This window comes from Rana temporaria, chromosome 1 (assembly GCF_905171775.1).
Source record: "Rana temporaria chromosome 1, aRanTem1.1, whole genome shotgun sequence".
In the NCBI taxonomy this organism is placed as follows: Eukaryota; Metazoa; Chordata; class Amphibia; order Anura; family Ranidae; genus Rana; species Rana temporaria.
In genome coordinates this window covers 409,404,354-409,428,414 of record NC_053489.1, presented here as the reverse complement: position 1 = coordinate 409,428,414, position 24,061 = coordinate 409,404,354, and the positions used below count along the sequence as shown (strand labels likewise).

Genomic DNA, 24,061 nt, shown 5'->3' with positions numbered 1-24,061 from the left:
GCACACATCTCAGGAGGGATTTCTCTTCCGTTCATAGACGGACACAGCATCCTTTGACAGTAGGGTTATATCCGCTTCCCTTTATGAGATCTTCTAAAGGGAAGCGCATATAACCCTACTGTCAAAGGATGCTGTGTCTGTCTATGAACTCAGAGAAATGGATTTTACGGTGAGTATAAAAATCCTATTTTTGTCCCACATCTCTTTGCAGAACTTCAAGCCATTAAGGCTGATGTTTGGTAACTCGAACCTTCAGCTCCCTCCACATATTTTCTATGGGATTAAGGTCTGGTGACTGGCTAGGCCACTCCAGGACCTTATGTGCCTTTTCTTGAGCCACGCTTTTGTTGCCCTGGCTGTGTGTTTTGGGTCATTGTCATGCTGGAAGACCCATCCACAACCCATTTTCAATGCCCTGGCTGAGGTTCTCACCCAAGATTTGATGGTACGTGGTCCTGTCCATTGTCCCTTTTGATGCAGTGATGTTGTCCAGTCCCCTTGGCAGAAAAAACCTGAAAGCATAATGTTTCCACCTGCATGTTTGATGGTGGGGATGGTGTTCTTAGGGTGATAGGCTGCATACCTCCTCCAAACACAGCGAGTTTAGTTGATGCTAAAGAGCTCGATTTTGGTCTCATTCGACCACAACACTTTCACCCAGTTCTCCTCTGAATCATTCAGATGTTCATTAGCAAACTTCAGACGGGCCTGTACATGTGCTTTCTTAAACAGGGGGACCTTGCGGGTGCTGCAGGATTTCAGTCCTTCATAGTGTTACCAATTGTTTTCTTGGTGACTATGGTCCCCAGCGGCCTTGAGATCATTGACAAGATTCTCCTGTGTAGTTCTGGGCTGATTCTTTACCGTTCTCATGATCATTGGAACTCCACAAGGTGAGATCTTGCATGAAGCCCCAGACCGAGAGATTGTCAGTAATTTTGTGTTGTAGACCTACACAAGGCTGGAATGGGCTACAAGGCCATCGCCAAACAGTTTGGAGAGAAGGGAGCAAACAGTTGGTGTGATTATTTGTTGTGTCCCTTCTCTCCAAGCTGCATGGTGATGGTCTTGTAGCCCATTCCAGCCTTGTGTAGGTCTACAATCTTGTCCCTGACATCCGTTGACAGCTCTTTGTTCTTGGTCATGGTGGAAAGATTGGAATCTGATTTGCTTCTGTGGACAGGTGTCTTTTATACAGGTAACAAGCTGAGATTAGGAGTGCTCCTAATCTCAGCTCATTACTTGTGTAGAAGAGACCTGGGAGCCCGAAATTTTGCAGATTGGGGATAAAATACTTATTTTACTCATTAAAATGCAAATCAAGTTATAACTTTTTTGAAATGCATTTTTCTGGATATTTTTGTTGTCCTGTCTTTTCACTTTTTAAAATAAACCTACCATTAAAATTCTAGACTGATTATTTTTGGCAGTTGGCAAACGTACAAAATCAGCAGGGGATCAAATACTTTTTCTCACTGCAAGTCAGGTTGACGAGGGCACAAATTAACATGACGGCAAGATTTTCACAGGTTTTCAAAAATTAAAACGTTATTTGGTAATGCGCCCAATTGCATGTATTTGATGCTTGCACAGTGTCATCTGTCATTGTTATGACCTGAGGATTTTTTTTTTCTTCACTAAGCTTCGTAAATAAAGTAGGGGAAATTAATTAATTATTTGATCCCCTGCAGATTTTGTAAGTTTGCCCACTTACAAAGAAATAGTCTACAATTATTATCATAGGTGTATTTTAAATGATAGAGACAGAATATCAACCTAACATCCAGAAAAACACACAATACAAATGTTATAAATTGAGTTGCAGTTCAGTGAGTAAAATAAGTACCAACAAGAGCTGTCAAAAGGACATCAGGGACAAGATTATAGACCTGCACAAGGCTGGAGTGGGCTACAAGACCACCATCAGGGTAAGGATGATTATGAGAAAAGTGATGGATCAGTCCAGAACTAGTGTTTTTTTTACCTATGCATCAAGGTGAAAAAACTTCTGACAGTGACCGCGCCCCCCCCCCCCATTTTGTTTACCTGAGCCCTTCGATCCCACTGCTGTCAATCAAATCCAATGACCGGGGGGTGGGGCCAAGTCCGGCATTCTGTGTCTATAGACGCGTCTCCCAGGGGGTAACCGATGCGAGGAGGAGCCGCAAGAGCCACCGGGGGACCCCAGAAGACGAGATTCGGGGCCACACTGTGCAAAACAAACTACACAGTGGAGGTAAGTATGATGTTTGTTTTTTTAAACAAGGGTTTACAAGCCCTTTTAAGGCAGTTAGGACCACAGTCAACAAACCATTGGTAATACAAATATGCCACCATGGATTTAAATCCTGCAGCACCCACAAGGCCCACCTCTTCAAGAAGGTAAGTGTATATGCTCATCTGAAGATTGCCAATGAGCATCTAATTGATTTAGGGAAGGATTGGGAGAAAGTACTGTGGTCATATGAGACTAAAATTAAGCTCTTTGTCATTGACTCGACTCACTGTGTTTGGCAGAAGAAAAATACTGACTATGACCCTAAGAACACCATCCCTACAGTCAAGCACGGAGTTGGAAACATTATGCTTTGGGGCTGTTTTTCTGCTAAAGTTACAGACCAACTTTGCTGCATTGAGGGGCCAATGGACGGGACCATGTTTTGGAAAATGTTGGATGAGAACCTTCTTCCATCAGCCAGAATACTGAAGATGGGTCTTCCAGCATGACACTGCCAAGGCGACAAAGGAGTGGCTCAAGAAGAAGCACATTAAGGTCATAGAGTGACCTAATCAGGCTCCAGACCTTAATCCTGTAGAAAAGTTATGGAGGGAGGTGAAACGTCGAGTTGCCAAGAGACAGACAAGAAACCTTAAGGATTTAGAGAAGATCTGTGAAGAATGGACCAAAATCCCTCTTGAGATGTTTTCAAACCTAGCCACCAACTACAAGAAACTTCAAACCTCTGTGCTTGTCAACAAGGGTTTCTCCACCAAGTACAAAGTCATGTTTTGCTTGGGCATTAAATGCTTATTTTACTCACTGAACCGCAGCTCAATTTATAACATTTGTATTATGGTTTTTTTGGACTTTGGTTGATATTCTGTCTCTATCATTTAAAATATACCTATGTTAAACATTGACCCTTCATTTCTCTTTAAGTGGGCAAACTTGCACCTGCAGGGGATCAAATAATTTCCCCCACTGTAAGATGACACTGCAGTTGGGTCACTCATCCGAACATGCAAAGGATTTTTTTTTACATTCTGCTGCACACTTTTGGGTTTTTAATCACTAACAAGTGTTTTTTTTTTTTTTCTACTCCTTTAGAGTAAGTTGGTAATCTGTAGTGATAAATCGAATTTCACCTACTCTGTAGCCAACTGCTGTAATGGGTTTATACTGTTGGCAATTACACTTTATAACACTTTGATTTTGCAGACAACTGACTATATAAATGCCAGTTTTATGGACGGGTATAAAAGGAAAAATGCCTACATTGCAACACAAGGTAAGATGTATTAATTGCACATGCTTTCAGCTTATCTATCATTGTGTGTGGGTTGCCTGAAAGTTTTCTGCATAGAAAGTAATTTGCTGCATTTAACAGATCTTCATTACACGGCTAGGTCCTGATACCTTTCTTACTGGCATTCTTCTCTATAAGACTTATTTTGTGAGTGCAGCCCCATATAGCACCATGCAGCTGATACTAATCTTTCCCTTCAATGGTGTGGGATTCAGTAGAGGAACCAGAAATGGTATTGTGCACAATTCAGGGTACTCTGAAGATAATCTAAGGATGACAGCAGCTACTTGCAGATAGGTTTTATGGACCTGGGGTTTAAGTAAAGTCTTATTTGTTTTTTACAGTAACGTTTGAGGTAAACGCTACTTTGGTGGAATGATGACTCTTAATGATTTTTTTGTTTTTCTTTAACCAGGTCCTTTGCCTAAAACGTTTGATGATTTTTGGCGCATGGTTTGGGAACAGAGAGTTTTAATAATTGTTATGACAACCAGGTAAAGTGCAACATTTTCCAAAAAACGATATGCAATGATCATTAAAATCTGATTCGCTGCTTAATTTGGGTTAGATTACAATAAATTCCTCCCAACTTCCCCAGCACTGAGTTTTTCAATCCTACACGAATCAACATGGCATAATTCTATAAAGATGATTTTACTCTGGTCACAGACATATATGGTGTAATTCTATAAAGAACATCTTGCTCTGCTCACTGTCATACATGGACATAACATGCCTGAGTAAAAAGCTAGATTTTGTGCTTGCATGTTCTACTTTTAAACCTTTGTTTCAGATTTTTGTATGCAATATACTGCACAATGTAGAGTGGCTAGAAAGTCTACACACCCCTGTTAAAATGTCAAGTTTCTGTGATGTAAAAAAAATGAGATAAAGAAAAATAATTTCAGAACCTTTTCCACCTTTAGCCGCGTACTTGTACCTCATTTTAAGTGGTTGTACCGGGGTGATGCCTGCAGCCAAAGGCATTCACCCCGGTACCGTTTTTTTTAGAGCTGGCAGTTGGCTTTCTCATAACAGCTGATACAGCTAATGAGCTGCTCGGCCGTTCTCACGAGCAGCGAGAGGGGACGTTCGGCTTCAATGGTGTCTCCAATGTAGTAACCCGGAAGCGACGTCGCTTTCAGTTTGCTCAACTGCCAATGGCGCTGATTAAGAAAAAAAAGTCAGTGTTCCAAAACCGCAGATTTTGGTGTTTAGAATACTTTGAAGTGCAAAGGAGGGATTTGGGCTTTGAGATACCACATTTAAAGTCTCCCAAAAGCATATGGGAATGTGTCGTGGTCTGATGATTAAGAAAAAATTCAACTATGGCTCAGATTATACCAAAGCTGAAAGAAAGGGGATCCAAAAGAAAACTCACCGTGGCATGTGTATTGAGCAAAATTTTATTAATGGGAAAAAGTAGGCATCAATATCAAAAATATGAAAAAAGTAAAATCTTCAGCACATCAGAAAAACATTCACAACAATGTTGTCATGAGTTATTAAAAACACACCTGGGCTCTGTCATTCAACACCACACACACACCAGAGAACTGATGGGAGCTAGAAATGTATGGAGGCAAAAAACAGCTCAGCGTAGGTGCACGGTGGCCAATGATGAACAGTGTGTGTGTGTGTGTGTGTGTGTGTGTGTGTGTGTGTGTGTGTGGGATGTCAGAAGTTGACCGTAGTTCCTAAAGATCTGTTTGGCACAAAAACACTGCACCAAAAGAACACCATACCAACAGTGAAGCATGGTGGTGGCAACACCATGCTTTGGGGCTGTTTTTCTTCAGCTGGAACTGGGTCTTAAGTCAAGGTAAAGGGAATTATGAACAGTTTCAAATACCAGTCAATGTTGGCTCAACCTTCAGGCTTCTGCTAGAAAGCTGATCATGAAAAGGAACTTCATCTATCAGCATGGCAACGACCTAAAGCATACATTTAAATCAACAAAGGAATAACTTCACCAGAAGATGATTAACATTTTGGAATGGCCCAGACCTGAATCTGATTGAAAATCTGTGGGGTGATCTGAAGAGGGCTGTGCACAGGAGATGTCCTTGTAATCTGACCGATGTGGAGTGCAAAGAAGAGTGGGCAAATAATCCCAGGTCAAGGTGTGCCATGCAGTTTATAGGTCACATTAAAGGTAGAAAAGGTTCTGCGATTTATATTTGTGTTTTTATTTTTTTATTTTTTTTCTTTATCGTACATCACGGGACACAGAGCGGCATATTCATTACTATATGGGTTATATGGAGTACCTTCAGGTGATGGACACTGGCAATCTCAAAAACAGGAAGTGCCCCTCCCTATATAACCCCCTCCCATAGGAGGAGTACCTCAGTTTTTACGCCAGTGTCTTAGGTGTTGGTCATGGTTTAGCTTGCCTCCACATCCTTGGGATTAAGGTGGGCTAACCGGTTCTGTCCAAAGGCCTCAGTGCTAAAGTGGTCAGCAACCGGACCCCAAACCATTGGGGTATAGCCCATAATGCTTTCTGTCACAGAGAGCTGGACTCTGGGCCCAGAACTTAGAAACCTTTGGGGGCCTAATGTTTCTGTTGCCAGGGTGCTATATGGGCCCAGGACAGTGGATCCTTCATAGGAACCCAGGGCCTGAAGGTCTAGACGCCCCACGGAGATGGCGGAAGATTGGACCTCTTGCTGTGCAAAGTCCTGCGGCATGGAGCAGGTAAGTGAAGGGGAAACTTGCGGAACTTGGTTCGCAGCAGGTTTTGTCTGGGGGAAGGTCACAGCGGGACATGCCTATGGTTTATGCGCTGCATCTGGCAAGGTGAGTCACATATCTTAAGATAGGATGACTCTATATGTATATAATCCCCATAATTGTGACCTCCCTGGTAGTATTGCAACTGGTGCTAGTAGCATTGAAAAGGGCTGTGTGTATAGTGACAATTCTCTTTAAGAGAAGCCCCTGGGAATCTATTGAGGTTTCTTATGTAGAGAGTGAATGCTCTTACCTGCAAGCCTGCTCAGAGAGGTCCAGGCGGTTGCTGCAGAGAAATAAATGCCGCTCTGTGGATCCTGGCCTGGACGGCAGGATCAGCCTCTGACCTCCTCGTGTGGGCCTCCCCCCCCCCCCCGCCGGCGGGCGCGCGCGTCCCCGTGATATGGGCGCAATTTCGCGCCGTTTTTCTGAAGGGGAAGGGCGGGCCCGTAGGTAAAAGGAAGGGGCGGCCCTTCCAAAAGAGTTCCCAGCTCAGTGATGTGTTGGAACTGAGAGAGGAAGGACCAGAGCGGCAGAGTGGGGCGCCGAGGACACACAGTGGCCAAAGAAGAGTATTACAGTCTTCAAAAAGACTGTCTTTCACCCTAAAGATAGGGTTTCTTTTTCTTTTCAGCAGTTTTTATTGGCAAATACTACTAAAGGGGGACAGAATGGTTTTTCTTTCTTTGGTTTAAAAAAAAGAAACAAACCAAGATTAATAAGGAAAGGCATTTTTTTCCCCAGAAAGGGTTTGTGGGCAACAACTATTTATTTTCCCAAACACCATTAAGTAGCGGGCGTACCTCGGTATTGTACCATGGCATCTGGTTCGGAGGGTACAAAAGGTGGGGATTCCCCCAGAGGGTCCGGGGTCTCGGACAAAGTCTTACCGCTACTTTCCCCAGAAGGGGCCTTGATGAGACCATCGGGATCTGGGGCTGGAGCTGGCACGGGTCAGTCCAACCCTAGGGTGGTCACGGTCGAGGTACTGTCCACCTCTCTAAAGGAGATGGAAAAAAGAATGGAAAAAATGATAGCCAAGGCTATGCAGGGCAGAAAACGGAATAGATCTCCGTCGCCCGAGCGTGAACCCTCAGATGAGGTCCCTTCCGCAGAGGAATGGGAAGACCTCTTGGACAAGGACCAAGTAGGTTCAGGGATCGAGGATCCGGGTACGGAGGAGTCTGGCGCAGCCTCCCAAGGGGAGAGCTGGTGGGTTCAAGTTTTAACAGACTTGGTCCATAGGACGTTCAACTTGCCAGTACCAGATCTCCAAGTATCAACGGTCTCAGCTTTGGGCTCACTAAGAGCGCCTCAAACCAATGCGGTTTTTCCGATCCATCCTCTACTAGAGGAAGTTATGTTCCAAGATTGGGCCAAGCCAGATAGAATCTTTGTACCACCAAAGAGATTCTCTGCCTTATATCCTATGGAAGAGAAATTTTCCAAGAGATGGGCAGCCCCGGCTGTAGACGCAGCCATCTCATGTGTTAACAAGTCTTTAACATGCCCTGTAGAAAACATACAGGTGTTCAAGGATCCGGTTGATAAACGCTTGGAAACGCTACTTAAAACCTCCTTCACTACTGCAAGGGCAGTAGTGCAGCCAGCTGTGGCTGCAATTGGGGTTGCGCAAGCATTATCGGATCAAGCTAAGCAGATGCTTAAACTTATTCCTGCCCAGCAGGCAGAAGAATTTTCGGACGTCCCTAGGGCCATACGCTTTACGGTAGATGCGATTAAGGATTCGATCCAGCAAGCGTCACGTCTATCATTATCCCTTATCCATATGAGAAGACTCTTATGGTTAAAGAGCTGGGAGGCAGAGCCCCCATGCAAGAAGCTCCTGGTAGGGTTCCCCTTCCATGGAGGACGACTCTTCGGAGAAGACCTGGACAAATACATCCAGACCATTTCAAGCGGAAAAAGTACTCTTTTGCCCACCAAGAAGAAGTTTCGGGGGGCCTGCGTTTAAACGACAGTACTCCCCTGGGCAGGGGCCCTCCAATACCAAACAGTATCGACGGCCTCCTGCAAGATCAAATTTTAACAAGTCGCAGGGACAGGCCGGCGCAGGCAAGAAGCAGTGGTTTCGCAAGCCAGCAAAGCCAGCCCCCAAGCCGGCCTTATGAAGGGGCGCCCCCACCCTCGAAGGTGGGGGGAAGACTGCATCTCTTTACAGAGGTTTGGGAGGCCAGCATTCCCGACAAATGGGTACGGTCCTCCGTGGCTACAGGCTACAAACTAGACTTCCTAAAGTTTCCTCCTCCTCATTTTCAGGAGTCAAGAGTACCAAACGATCCGAAGAAGGGAGCCGCATTAATAGCGGCATTGAATCATCTACTCTCTCAGGAGGTAATAGTAGAGGTACCAGTCCAAGAACAGGGGCTAGGTTTCTACCCATTCATTATCCCAAAGCCCAACGGCGATGTCAGGCCAATTTTGGACTTAAAAATGGTAAATGCATACCTAAAGGTCCGCTCATTTCGGATGGAATCCGTGCGGTCAGCAGTTGCCGCACTTCAGAAGGACGATTTTATGGCATCCATAGACATAAAGGATGCTTACCTTCATGTTCCAGTTTACCAGCCACATCAAAGATTTCTACGCTTCTCGGTGGCTCTACGTCATTTCCAATTCATGGCGCTTCCCTTCGGGTTGGCTACGGCCCCCCGGGTGTTCACGAAGGTCCTAGCTCCAATCCTAGCCAATCTAAGGATTCAAGGGGTCACAATCCTAGCATACCTGGACGACCTCCTAGTCATAGATCACTCGTCTCCTGGCTTGGAACAAGCAGTGGCCCTCACAGTTCAGTACCTCGAGAGGTTCGGCTGGGTCCTAAATCGAGAAAAATCAGCATTCCAGCCCACAAGGCAGTTGGAATATCTCGGCATGAGATTAGACACAGAACAACAGAGGGTGTTTCTGCCTCTGATAAAAGTCAAAGCCATCAAGGAATTAATCCTACTGGTTCTAAGCAAGAAGGAACCGACTATTCGCCTATGTATGAGGTTACTAGGCAAGATGGTGGCCACATTCGAGGCGGTACCATACGCCCAGAGCCACACTCGCATCCTGCAGGCAGCCATCCTGTCAGCCTGGAGCAGGAGACCACAGGCCTTAGATATCCCTTTGCCACTCTCATCAAGAGTCCGACAAAGTCTGTGTTGGTGGTTAGACCCTCAGAATCTACTGAAGGGGAAGTCTTTCAGCCCAGTGGCTTGGAAGATAGTAACCACAGACGCCAGCCTAACAGGCTGGGGAGCAATTTTGGATGGTTGCACTCGCCAAGGCACTTGGGCAAAGCCAGAGAAGCAGTTGCCCATCAACATCTTGGAGCTCAGAGCTGCTCGACTAGCCCTCAGGGCTTGGACGTCCAAGTTGCAGGGGTTCCCGGTGAGAATTCAATCGGACAATGCCACGGCAGTGGCATACATAAATCACCAAGGGGGAACCAAGAGTCAAGCCGCTCAGAGAGAGGTGAGCTTGATTCTCCTATGGGCAGAAGCTCATGTGCCCTGCATATCGGCGATATTCATTCCAGGAGTGGACAACCTTCAGGCGGACTTTTTAAGTCGCCAGACTCTGTTGCCGGGGGAATGGTCTCTACATCCACAGGTCTTTCAGACACTCTGCCAGAGATGGGGAGTGCCGGACGTGGACGTCATGGCATCAAGACTCAACAAGAAACTAGACAGGTTCATATCCCGCTCAAGGGATCCGATGGCCTGCGGAACCGATGCGCTGGTTTGCCCTTGGCATCAGTTCAGACTACTTTATGTATTTCCCCCGCTCCAGTTACTACCCCGCCTGCTGCGCAGGATCAGGGTGGAGCACATACCAGTCATCCTGGTAGCTCCAGCATGGCCCAGAAGGGCATGGTATTCACTAATCCTAAAGATGGTAGTGGGAGACCCTTGGACTCTTCCTCTACGGCCAGACCTGCTATCGCAAGGTCCGATCCTCCACCCTGCCTTACGGCATCTAAATTTGACGGCCTGGAAGCTGAATCCCTGATTCTCAGGGGTAGAGGTCTGTCTCAGAAAGTAATCTCTACCCTAATCAGAGCCAGGAAACCGGTCTCTAGGGTGATTTATTACAGGGTCTGGAAGGCCTATGTAGGCTGGTGTGAGTCCAAGCGATGGCTTTCTCGCAAGTTTACCATCGATAGAGTATTAAGTTTTCTCCAGCTAGGAGTGGATAAAGGACTGGCATTAAGCACAATCAAAGGACAGATTTCAGCTTTGTCAGTGTGGTTTCAGCGGCCGCTGGCCACCCACTCGCTAGTTAAGACCTTCCTTCAAGGGGTCTTACGTATTAATCCTCCAGTTAAATCCCCGCTTTGTCCGTGGGATTTAAATCTTGTTCTGTCAAGTTTACAGAAACAACCTTTTGAGCCGTTGGCTGAAATTCCTTTGGTTTTACTGACAAGGAAGTTAGTATTTTTGGTCGCCATAGTTTCCGCCAGAAGAGTATCGGAACTGGCAGCCTTATCCTGTAAGGAACCATATCTTATTTTGCATAAGGACAGGGTCGTTCTCCGCCCTCATCCTTCCTTCCTACCAAAGGTCATATCCAGTTTTCATCTAAACCAGGATTTGGTATTACCATCCTTCTTTCCTAAACCTACTTCCAGAAAGGAAGGGTTGCTGCATACCTTGGATATTGTCAGGGCCATGAAGGCCTATCTTAAAGCTACAGAGAAGATCCGGAAAACAGATGTGTTGTTCATTTTACCGGATGGGCCCAAGAAGGGGCAGGCAGCTGCAAAATCCACCATCTCGAGGTGGATTAAACAGTTAATCACTCAGGCCTACGGCTTGAAAGGGTTGCCTCCTCCGTTATCATTAAAGGCTCATTCTACTAGGGCCATGGGCGCCTCCTGGGCAGCACACCACCAGATCTCTATGGCTCAAGTTTGCAAGGCGGCAACCTGGTCTTCTGTCCACACGTTTACAAAATTCTACCAGTTGGACGTAAGAAGGAATACGGATACAGCCTTTGGGCAGGCAGTGCTGCAGGCTGCAGTTTGAGACCCTCGGATTCCGGGGGGCTCCCTTTTGAGTTAAATTTAAAAATTAATTTTTTCTCAACTAAGTTGGATTTATTATGATTTGAGTATATCTCTAAATTAAATCCTTTTGTCTTAGGAAGATGTTCTCCCTCCCCTCATTGTAAGCATTGCTTTGGGACATCCCATATAGTAATGAATATGCCGCTCTGTGTCCCGTGATGTACGATAAAGAAAAAGATTTTTAATACAGCTTACCTGTAAAATCTTTTTCTTGGAGTACATCACGGGACACAGAGCTCCCACCCCTCTTTTGGGGACCATTTTGGGAGGCATACTGCTTGCTACAAAACTGAGGTACTCCTCCTATGGGAGGGGGTTATATAGGGAGGGGCACTTCCTGTTTTTGAGATTGCCAGTGTCCATCACCTGAAGGTACTCCATATAACCCATATAGTAATGAATATGCCGCTCTGTGTCCCGTGATGTACTCCAAGAAAAAGATTTTACAGGTAAGCTGTATTAAAAATCTCTTTTTTAACATTACAGAAGCCTGACATTTTAATGGATATGTAGACTTTTTATATCCACTGTATCTTATGATAGATCAAATATGTTGCCCCGTGTTTTTACTGTTGGGCATTGATTGCTATGAAATAAAAACAAAATTAAAAATTAAAATACAGCCTTGCTATGGGAAGTGCAGTGTCACCCTTTGTACTGATAATTGGTCCATAGGCTGTTAAAAAAAAAAGAAAAAAAAAAAAAAACTGGACTTGCCTGATAATTTTTTCTTTCGCAAAATATGTTACCAATTCTCAGTAATCTTTTGCATTATTCTGGTTGTAGACATAAATGTTTTATGCAGTGCGGAGTTATTTTTTTGAGACCGCTTTGTTAGCTGCGTTGTACATAGTGCTTTGTATGTATTGTAGTATCATTTTAAGTTTTTTTTTTTTTTTTTTTTTTAAATCTCTCAGAGTAATAGAAAGAGGTAGAATAAAATGTGGACAGTACTGGCCTCTTGAAGCAGGAAGAAGTGAAGATTCTGGACACTTCATCATCCGAAACATCCATATAGATCTTTTCCAAGACTTCAAACTAACTCACTTGGATCTTTATAATAAGCAAGTATGTGAACCAGTCTCTTCTGATCATAAATGACAATAGAGCTAGCTGACTTTGTCTCCGTTCCTACTTATTGAAGCGGAACTCCACACAAAAGGGGAAGCTCCATCTCCACTTCTGGGGGACCTCGGCACGGGGAGGTCTCCCAGAAGTTACGCCTCCTTCCCTTGACGCCAGGCCAGTTGCAAAGTGCAGCACAGTAGGGAACAGGCTGTGACGCCACAAGGCTTCACTGTCTGTTTCCCTTGCAAGGAATGGGAGTAGCAGCACTCGAGAGCCGATTAAAAAAATCAGCTAGGGTGCCGACATCATGAGATCCCTGGACAGATAAGTGTCCCAATATTAAAAGTCAGAAGCTACAGTTTTTGTAGCTGCTGACTTTAATTTTACAGTACTTTCTTGTTCATTAAAGGATGCAGAATTCAGAGACTTCAATTATACTACCACCTACAGAAGGATTTTGACATTGGCAAATTATAACCAGCCTACTGTCATTCCTTTCACTCCCAGCATTCCTCTGTTTTTTCCTACTCTCCTAATGGGTGGCTGCGTTTTCTCTACCAGGTCTATCATAGCCTCCCTTCATCAGGGTAACTATCTGGCCTCTGTAGGGATCAAGGACACATACTTGCATGTGCCTGTTTTTTCAGCGCATCAGCAATTCTTTCTCTTTGTTGTGGGTCCCCAGCTCTTTCACATTGTGGTCTCTCTTCTACACCCTGTACGTTCACCCGGGTTCTAGCTCCTGTGTTTTCCTTATGGTTATCCCAAATGGCCCCACCGCTCTGTGTTTATGGTGTTGTATTCAGCATTGCTTTTGTTATATAACCGAGGACTGTTGAGTGTTCAAATCCTCCTTTATGCAGCAATGTAATCCCAATGTCTCTGAATCCTGTGTCTCCTAATAAACTCCAAGAGAACAAATTTACTGTGAGTACAAATAACTTATGTTTAGTGTTTATGCCTCTGAACTGTTATAGTGAAACATGTCAGTTGTGGAATTGTTTATGTAAACCTTTCCTGTGAGAAATAAAGAAGCTGCCATTGCTGACCACCTGAAAACGCTGATGTACAACAGACATAGAACAAGTATTCAAATCAAAAAAGGCAGTCCTTATCTGCATACTTGTTCTGGGTTAGTGACTCAGAATTGATGCCACAGGGTCAGCCTGGCTGCCAGAAAACTAGAACTTGTAGAATGGGAAGGCAGCAGTGGCAGCCTTCTTTTTTTTTTTTTTTTTTCCCCCTCTCTCAGGGAAGTTTTCCTTTAACCCCCAAATATGTAGTAGGCCTTTTACAGAAGAAAAATATAATCTATAGTGTCTCCGCACAGCCATTTTAACCCTCAACATAAAGAGCCAGCTAACACAATATTGTGTTTCACTCACATATACACAAATGAAAAAAAAAAAAAAAAAAAACAGAAAATGTGCAGCGCTGTTGCAAAAATAACCTCAAAATGTGCATCACTAAACAAAATATGTTTCACACAAAGTGATCAGTCCTAAAAACTTCAACCCAAAATTGCCCGTATAATGTTTCGCAAACTTCTTCCAAATGTGTAAAAATAATCTCTACGATAAATCTTCAGTGCTCACAATGTGATACTTCAATCTCTCTCCACACTTTCTATTTGGTGCGCCAAATGTGCTTGCAAAACCACAACCATCACCTCCACATGATGTGCAATAAATATGCTCACCTAGATTGAGACCTCTAGATCATAGGAGGTTGCTTGAGCTTATTTCAACCACATACACCATACACTGGCCCAGGGCTTGACAAATCCCAGGCGTCGGGTAGCAATTGTGACTAGAAATGGGCTTTTGTCAGCCCATTCACTGTTGGCCGAGATAATGTACCCAGCCACGCACAGCACAGTCCCAGATACCTGTGTCACTCTTTGCCCTTTTAGTCATCTGCACCCCAAGCAATCACTGCCTGTGCTGGCAGCTCCCGCCGGGGACACTTGCTCAGTACACAGAAGTGTAGCTTTGGTACCCAGACTGACCACTCTGTGTTTATGGTGTTGTATTCTGCATTGCTTTGTTATATGACCAAGGACTGAGTGTTCAAAGCCTCCTTTATGCAGCAATGTAATCCCAATGTCTCTGAATCCTGTGTCTCCTAATAAACTCCAAGAGAACAAATTTACTGTGAGTACAAGCCACGCACAGCACAGTCCCAGATCCCTGTGTTGCTCTTGGCCACACATTCCATAATGCAATTGATGCCAGTCGGAAAATAGGAAGTGACAGCGACATGATTAGTTGGCTTCTAGCTGGCACGAGGTGTATAATGCAGTCCTGATGCTGTTATTGGACAATGGTTTTCATGGGACAGAGTCAGCTTCCTGGTTGTACCAGAGCAGAGAGCTGTTGGAATTGTCTATTTTGGGGTGAGTTCTACAGTTTTGGGGCTTGAATGACATTTGTCGTCTTATGTGTGAGCTGGGACATTCTACTGGCAGCAATGGATATGTTCATATACTGCGCACGATCCTCACAGCTTCTCTGCCTGAAAGAGAACCGGTCATGAATGGGCTTGTGAAAGAATTGTTATATATTCAGGCTTAAAGGGTTTGTTCACCTTTTTATTAAATTTGCAGCACAGCCATGGAGGCCCAGAAGTTTACAAATCATTTTCTTGCATCACCCTGCAGACCACATTACACAAAAAAATGTGCCCTGTAGATAAAAACTGTGCTCTGATGAACAATACTAAATGATGTACTCCTCCGTAGACTAATTATTTGGCCTTCCCTAAGGCATTTCTGTGAAGGACTATCCATTGTTGCTCACCTCTACAAGTCTTGCTTCCTCAGATTTAAACACTGCACATACACTTTCTTCCCTGTTGCCATGGTGATGAGCTCGGCTTCATGGCACTGGGGCAGGTGGTACACCAGGGGTGCCCAAACTTTTGAAGAGCGAGGGCCACTTAAGCAACTTGATAACCAGTCGCGGGCCACAATGAGCGGAGCGGGCGCATGACAGGTCACAGATACTCCTATAGGCCCTCCGATCTGCCCAGATAGAAAGGGACGAATTCCTTTGTTTTTTGGATTGGAGGTAGGCGGGCGTAAACGGACATCTGTCACTCTATAGAGGGGAATTGAAGGTTCCATTTGGTCAGGCTGATCGTGTGAAAAGGGCCCAAGACTGCTTTCACACTATCCTGCGGGTTAGCTAAACTTTGCCATAGACTTCCCCATGCGCTGTAGAGGACGCATCGGCTTATGGAGCTCTGCTCTGCAGCCGCTTTCTTCCTCTACCACCAGCTTCATTCACAACACTGATGCTGCAGTATGGCGGCTCGGCAACCTGTGATTTGGGCTTGCCTACCAGCCATTCCAGAGCAGGAGGTCGCGGGCCACTGGTTGGCCACCCCTGTGGTACACAACACGTGTGTGGTGCTCGATTCCGAGAGCTTCGGATAGTGTGGGCATCAGCGGCTGGAGTGCTAAAGCAACATCTCTCCAAGATTCAGATGTAGGCATGCAGTGCGTTATGGACCCCATTGTCATGGCATTGTTCTGGGCACCTTAAAAATGTAATGGAAATGTATTCATGGTATTTGAATCGAGCGTGCGCGTTTGTAATGTCAGAGGTGCGTACCCTGCGTCATGCATCTGTAAAAATATAAATCGGGGCTACGTAAGAAGAGATTTTGTCATTGAAAATTAAAGCTTTGTCAAAAATAAATGGCTCCCAACTTTTTTAGCTGGCTTCTACATTCAGAGCAAACTTGCCAAGCCCTGCACTGGCCGATAAGAATCTTCCACTCATTTTGCTGTTCCCATGCCACTTCCCACAAGATACAGGGGGCATTTTCAATGGCTGAAGGCTTTTTCCCTCAATATAACAAGCAGGCCCATCTACATTTTTTGTGTATGGCTTTATTAAAATAAAATGGCAATAAACAAGATGGCATGTGTATTGGCTTCTATAAAAGAGTACCGCTGTGAGCAATCGAACTCCAGCAAGTCTCACCTGACAGCACATGATGACGTCACTACAGGGAAGGCAGCACATCTGAATGGTTCCCAACCAGTATGTGGTTGAAATGAGCTCATGCAACCTCCTATGATTTTAAAATCTCGACCCTGGTGAAGATATATTTATTACACAGGGGTGATGGTAGTGGTTTTGCAAGCACCACATTTGGAGCACTAAAGAGAAAGTGTCAACGTGATTTAAGTTTCACATTGTCAGTTATTTTGTAGAGATTCTTGTAAGAGCACTGCAATTTTTTTCATTTATATTTATATATATATATATATATATATATATATATATATATATATATATATATATATATATATATATATATATATACATACATACAGTAGTACTCACTATAAGTAGAGACCTGTAGGGTTTTTCTTTACTGTGGGCATAGCATTAAAAAGTTGTTTTCGAATTGATGCATATGACACTACACATTTGTGATGCACCCAAGCAGCACAGGCTGAGCAGATCTTTCTGAAATTGAATATGGTTTAACATTAGATTTACAGGAAGTACTGTTGCTGTGAACATGGTAGTAGTCAACCACAGCTTGACGCAAGTGGACAAAACCTTCTCCTGCATTCACTAGCTACTGTGTTAACTAGCTAAGCCCTGTTGCAGAAACATTGAAAAGATCTGTTTAGGCAACATCAAAAACATGTTGGAGAATAACTATATTTCAAAACAGCCTAAGCTTAATGGGCCCCAGCCTTTCCCTTAATGGGCCCCCCTATACGCCTTGTATATACCTGAGATTAGAAGACGGCCTGAGCCTCTGCCAGGCAGGGTGCTACACTTGTCCTACTCCTGAGCAGCATGTATTTGGCTTTTTTCCCAAAACCTGTCTAATTCAAGCCTGTGTGGGAAGAGTAGACGACACATGCACAGACCGTCTGACTTGGTGCACAACACGAGTACCCATTCATATGTGGGCATGTAAATATCCTTTTAGCATCTAGGAATAGTTGCCTATAATGTAGTAATGTGTGAAGGTAAAACTTTAAATAATACCATTGCATTTACAGTAGGAGTCTTCCACCCGTTAACATTTGTTGTGTTTTTCTAGACTGATGAAAGCCGGAGTGTTGCACATTATCAATATATGAGCTGGCCTGACTTTGGTGTGCCTAAATCTGCATCTGCCATGTTGGACTTTAGAGCCCAGGTAAAGCAGCACCAGGCAGTGGCTGTGCAAGCTATTGGATCTGAATGGACTGGACACCCTGCAGGACCTCCAATTGTCATTCACTGCAGCGCAGGCATTGGGAGAACAGGTAAATATTCTCTAAAGCTGTTGAGGCTTATTAAGGGAGTGCTGGTAGAACCATAGAGCGGGGCTGAGGATATATAGTTGAAATCATGCCTTTTTAAACCACTTCCCTACCGCTGGACATCATATGACGTCCTGGACTTTCAGGGGAGATATCTGAATGATGCCTGCAGCTACAGGTATCATTCAGATATCATTATTTGCAGCCGGTGATTCTGTGCACCATAAGAACGATCATAGCAGGAGTCCCGGCGCTAGATCGTTCTTATAGGCGAGGGGATGGGATGTCCCCCCTTCCGCCAACATCCGGTGCTTCCCTGGGCTCTCCTGTGCCATCGGGGGCCCGGAGAACGAATGGCACCGGCTTACGATACAGATTTCCGGTGACCAGATGGTCATCAGTCATCTCTATGACCGTCGGAGGCCCAGGTGCGACATTATAAAGTCACGCCCGGGTTCCCGGAAGTAAACAAAGCCGCGATCGTGGCTGTCGGCATGAGATCTGTGAATTGTTTTTTTTTGTTTTTTTTCCCCTATCTCATGCTTTCCAGTCTGGAGGATTTATTCCTATTACAAGGGATGTTTACATTTCTTGTAATAGGAATAAAAGTGATACAATTTTTACACTTTATTTAATATATATATATATAATATTTTTAAATGCCCCCCGTCTCTGGTGACTCGCGCTCAGAAGCGAACACACACGCAAGTTCCGCCCAAATATTTAAACGCCGTTTAAACCACACATGTGAGGTATCACCACGTGCGGTAGAGCATGTGCAATATTTCTAGCACTAGACCTCCTCTAACTCAACTGGTAACCTGTAAAAAAAAATTAAGCGTCTCCTATGAAGATTTTTTAGTACCGAAGTTTGCCGCCATTCCACGGGTGTGCGCAATTTACTTGGCATAACATCATCTTTCACATTATAGAAAAAATTGGGCTAAGTTTTACTGTTATTTTTTAATTCATGAAACCGTTTCTTTTCCAAAAAAAAGCGTTTGAAAAATTATTGCGCCAATACCGTGCGAGATAAAAATTTGCAATGACCGCCATCCTAGGATGTCTGCTAAAAAAACATATATAATGTTTAGGGGTTCTGAGTAATTTAGAGGAAAAAATTATGATTTTTACATGAAGGAGAGACGTGCCAGAATAAGTGCGGTATGGAAGTGGTTAATGTCTGAGTAAAAGTGTAAAGATGAAATGTAAAAAAGGATCCTTGAGATCTCTGTGGGAGACAGCTGTCCCCTACAGTGCTACTTTTCCACCACTGGAAGTAATCAGTCTTTCAGAATTTAAAGCTTGCACTGAGTCTGAGGTTGTGACATCAGCCTGTCTCTCTGATTCAGAGTAAGCTTTGTATTTGTTGCTAGAATACATTGCTTTCTATGAATTGCTGAGTGCCGCTCAGACACTCCATTGTGTTCCAGGTATAAGACAGGAAGGTCTCGGCTCACACCCAGAACACAGTGTGGTATGCTATATGTAGCCTCAGCTTCATACAGTTTATGCAGCACAATGTTAGCGAGGGATTTGGTTCATTTGGGCAAAGCGGGGGCGCTATGAAAAGTGTAACAAAAGCTGCAGTTCAGCTTTGATGGACCGCATCATCCAACCCACTTCCTCTTCGCCCAGGCTATAATGGAATGGGACAGTGTTTTATTTTTGTGCAAGTTCTGTACATAACCGTAATATCACAGGTTTGATGCACCTCTTTAGCTCCTGAAGAAATGGACTTTGATCCAAGAAATTCAGAGTTGCAGTCCTTCCATTGTCTCCCCTGTGAGATCTTAGACGCCATTAATACAGGTATACGAATTGTATCCTAACAGGGAATTGCCACAAGTAATAGAATTGTAGATGGAATTAATGGGGTTTTGAGTATCTCCCTGTATGAATATTTACATATGGTTAATTTGTTCACTATCACTAAAGTTTTAGGTTTAGTTCTTTCAACTTTGTGTCAATTTAGGGATGTAGGTTTGAATCTTGACCTTGGTCAAGATTGCTAGAATGAAGCAGGTGGGCGGGGTCTTGGCCTTCAAAGTGATTGTAAACTCTCTGCGATCATTTTTCCCTATATTAATCAATAATGATAAATTGCTCTGTATGGATTGATTCTAACCTGCTTCATTTGCTTGTAATCTGTCCTGTTCATTTTCATGACGCCATCGGCACATGCACATTTCCCCCTGATTCACCACATGCTCATTGTGCGGTCAGTCCAATAATTAATATGCATTTCCAAGAATACAATGCCATTTAGTTCCTGAAACACCCCATGTGACTTGCTACGTCACACGGGATGGAAACATCTGCACATTACACGGCACCCCAGAACAAGGAGTCTGTTAACATCCCTATTTTTCTGTCAATAGGTACCTTTTGTACTTTGGATATATGTCTGTCCAGACTGGAGAACATTGGAACAGTGGATGTATTACAGACAGTGAAGAGAATGAGAACTCAGCGTGCTTTCAGTATTCAAACATGGGATCAATATTATTTTTGTTACATGGCGATTATTGAATATGCACAAAGGAAAGGTCTCCTTGCCCCTGTGGAATGGTCCGACACTGAATTTGAGACAGATAGCGAATGATTATTGCCTTTCCACGGTACTAAGAAATGTTATGTGGGTGCATCCAAGGCCATAAGCTGGTCCAGTAAAAGTTGGCAGTGCTGGATGGCTCTGCCCCCATGCTGTCATGCAGGGAAGTGCAGGTCCCTTCAGTACACTGCTTTGTTTGAGCTATTAATGCACTGGAAAGTGTCATAATTTATTGTAGCATGAATGCAATGGAATAACTTGCACACCGTTTCCTAGACTTGAACTTTAAGTGTACTTTTTTTCTTTGCTGTTGTGCGCAGGAAGAATTGAGTATATAGAATGTGTCACAGATCCCTTTGTAAAGTGTGTAGTAACTTGTAGATTTGTTTAGTCCTTTTTATGAATTGTATGTAAATTCTAATGTGTTCTCTAGAGATGGCTTCAAAGTCTAACATTCAATCAATGACACCAAGTAGAGGTCCACAAACCTGCTCACTTTGGCAGTGTTGTAAATTTCTGTACAGCTCTTAAACACGATACAAGTTCCACCACAGCCAGGATGACGACTAGTGAAAATTCTGTTAAAGTGAAATCATGAAGTGTTATGCAAATTCCTACAAATTTTACTTTAATTCTTTCAGCAGTGAAAGTGTTAAGGGAAAAGGCCTTAAGCTGTGTTTGATTTGTTTGTGCGAATGTTTTTTTTTTTTTTTCCCTCCTATGTTTTCTTAAGGCACATCCAATCAAGAATTGTCTTTACTTCTCTAATGGAGGATGGGTTCAGATAACCACTGAGCAAGATGACACGGCTGTCTTGTGATTTGTGCGGTGTCTTGTGTCATCCACAAGTGTAACGATTAAGAAACCTCCACCCACCGGCCATTTTTCAAATGCTGGGCTTTTCTCAGCTGTAGAGGTCCCACAGGGTGCTCGGTAATTGCTTTAGCAAAGCCTGTGGTAAAATAATTTTGGAAGATTTTCTTATCTAATGATATAAGCCAGCCATCGTAATCCTTTTCAGCATAGCAGCCATGTGTTGGCAGATGATGAAGACATCACTTTCTTTAACGTGTATGTCAAGGAAGGGTTAAACCCCCTATTATTATTTTTTATTGCTAGTGCTTTGTTGGGGCTTTTTATCTTCGCTATCCTGCTGATAACGGTTTCATCAGACTGGAATGGAGAGAAAAATCTCAACAGCAGCAGACTATAGGACTTCTATAAAAGTTTTATTTCGGTCTGTCTTCCTGTGATCATGAAGAAACTTGAAGTGCCACTCACAGCTGAAGATTAAGTGTCTCCCTCCCGGTACTCAGAAGATTAGAGCAGGCGTCTAATTTACTCACCCAAAAGTGCCAAGCTATATAGCGAGAGACGCTGCTTAAATCAACCTGAGCCGAGTGGGGCGAAACGTGTCAGAAGGTGTAGCCAGAGGAGCAGCTCTGGCTGAGGCCACACATCTCATTAGTGTCAAGCTATATTGCGAGAGATGCCACTCAAACCATCCTGATGCTAACGAGATGTGTGGCCTAAGCTAGAACTGCTCTGGCCATGCCCCTAACATTTCACCCCACAGAGCAGGGTGAAATGTGTCGGAGGGCGTGGCCAGAAGAGCGGCTCTGGCTGAGGCCACACATCTCATTAGTGTCAAGCTATATCGCCCAAACCAACCCCAATGCCAAGAAAATGTGTGGCCTAAGCTAGAGCTGCTCCGGCCACCCCACCGTGCGGGGTGAAACGTATCAGAGGGGTGGCTGGAGCGGCTCTAGCTTAGGCCACACATCTCGTTGGCATTGGGTTGGTTTGAGCGGCATCTCTTGCAATGTAGCTTGACACTGTGTTGGTTTTTCTATTGAAGATTTTTCCTTCCATTCAGTCTGGTAAAAAAAAAAAACATTGTCACTGGAACAGAAAGCAAAGGGAAATCTCTCTAACCCTGGATAGTTGTAAAACCCTGACCAGTTCTAATACTCCCCCCCCTCCAAACCCCCCCCCCCCCAAAAAAAAAGTCTCTGCCCATGTTATGTAGCCTTCCATTCTCTTTAAAATGCTGACATTTCTTTATCCTGGGTCAATACAGAGCCCTTTTATCAAGCAGGCCTTCTAGTCTCCTGAAGCCTGACAAGTTTGAGTGTTCCAGCCTGTTAAGCAGGTCTTGGATCATTGGAAAAATGTGAAATGCTAATGTTTATGACTCCCAGGATGAAAGGGCTATCTGTATTTTTTGCACGTATAGGAAAAGCCTACATGCAATTGTAGCCCCCCACATTTAGGTTCTTAACTTTGTTGACGGGGGAAAAAGGATTCTTGTGAGGATGTGGCATTGAGGAACTGTCTTTCCTTTTTTTTCCCCCCCTTTATCTCACACTATGTGTAGTGTATGGGTTTGCATACAATATAACACTGCCTGCATTGATGTGCCTTTTTAATGTTTGTGTAGCACAAAAATCATAATTTATCCAAATTAAAATACAAATGCTTGCATTTATATTCTCAGGGGCCTCTATTTTCCATTTCTTTGAGGGGGAAGGAGTGACCTGTTCTTTCCCCTCATCCCTTCCATGTACTTGAGTACAGAAAAATCTTAAAACTGTTTTATTTTTATTTTATATCAATACTGTATTTTTTTTCCAATTTATTTAATGTTGTGTACTTAAAGTATTATATTTTTTTCCTATTTTGGTACGACTACATGACAGTGGCAGCATAATACTAAATGGATCCAGCTACTGTATTTATAAACATGCTTAATCAATGTAAATGTTTATATAAGCTCTGGGATTGCAAAAATAAAATGCATTTATTTCCTTGCCATATTTAAGATTGTAGGACCTGTTGGTACAAAACTGGCAATTCAATAGAAAGCTTATAGATTGGATTTCTGTATTCCAGATTAAATATTTCTTTAGCCTTTATTATTTGAATGCCTTTTGTCTATTTCTGTGTCAGTCCGACAATTACCCAAGGAGCACATTTGTATCTTTCGGTGTGGTTGCCAAGAATTGTTGACGCACCAATTTTACTTTTTTATACGTAATTCAGTAAAGCATGGTAGTAAGTTATTAAAGGTAACTCTATCTTTATGTACTTGTGGTTATTATTGTAACACAGGGAAGACAATTCATTACCTTTTTTTTTATTTTTTTCCCCCCATTCTGCTCAAGATCATCTATTGTCATGTTGAAACTTTAGAAACAATGTTATGCTGTGTTGTGTGGGTGGTAAAAGCTTAACCTATAGATCAGAGGCAGCAACCTTTAGTCTATAGTGTGCCAAAAATGTTCTATAAAGAGTGCAAAAAAAAAAGTGTGTTTTTATTTATTTATATATATATATATATATATATATATATATATATATATATATATATATATATATATATATATATATATATATATATATATATATATATATATATATATATATATATATATATATATATATATATAATCTCTTTTAGTAAATGCTAACTTGAATACGGTGAGGAATTTAATGTTGAGCTTTACACCTTCACACGTCAGATCAGGCCTAATTACTGTACTTTCACACCTCAGATCAACCCCATTCCTGCAACTTCACACCTCCAGATCTCTCCAATTCCTGTTCCTTCACAACTCAAATCACCCCATTTCCTGCACCTGCATACTTCAGATCAGGCCTAATTAATGTACCTTCACACCTCAGATAAGTCCCCATTTCTGCATCTTCACACCAGGTCCAGTTTTTGAAGGTCACGCCAGTTCCTACACCTTCACCCCTCAGATCAGTCCTAATTCCTGCATCTCTAAATTAGTAGTTTCCAGTAGCTGGTTAAATTAACACCA

The 24,061-nt window shown here is 43.3% G+C and overlaps 1 protein-coding gene across 1 annotated transcript in view; it reads left to right on the top strand.

The window, feature by feature from the left end:
• The window catches only part of LOC120931310 (tyrosine-protein phosphatase non-receptor type 9-like), a 102,169-nt gene extending 78,849 nt beyond the window's left edge, over positions 1-23,320 (top strand). The window contains exons 11-15 of the mRNA XM_040342618.1: positions 3,440-3,509; positions 3,943-4,021; positions 12,255-12,405; positions 17,479-17,686; positions 20,065-23,320. Coding sequence (XP_040198552.1) covers positions 3,440-3,509; positions 3,943-4,021; positions 12,255-12,405; positions 17,479-17,686; positions 20,065-20,288 — 732 coding nt within the window. The 3' untranslated portion in view covers positions 20,289-23,320. The remainder of the gene's footprint in view (positions 1-3,439; positions 3,510-3,942; positions 4,022-12,254; positions 12,406-17,478; positions 17,687-20,064) is intronic.
• Positions 23,321-24,061: the final 741 nt, after the last annotated feature.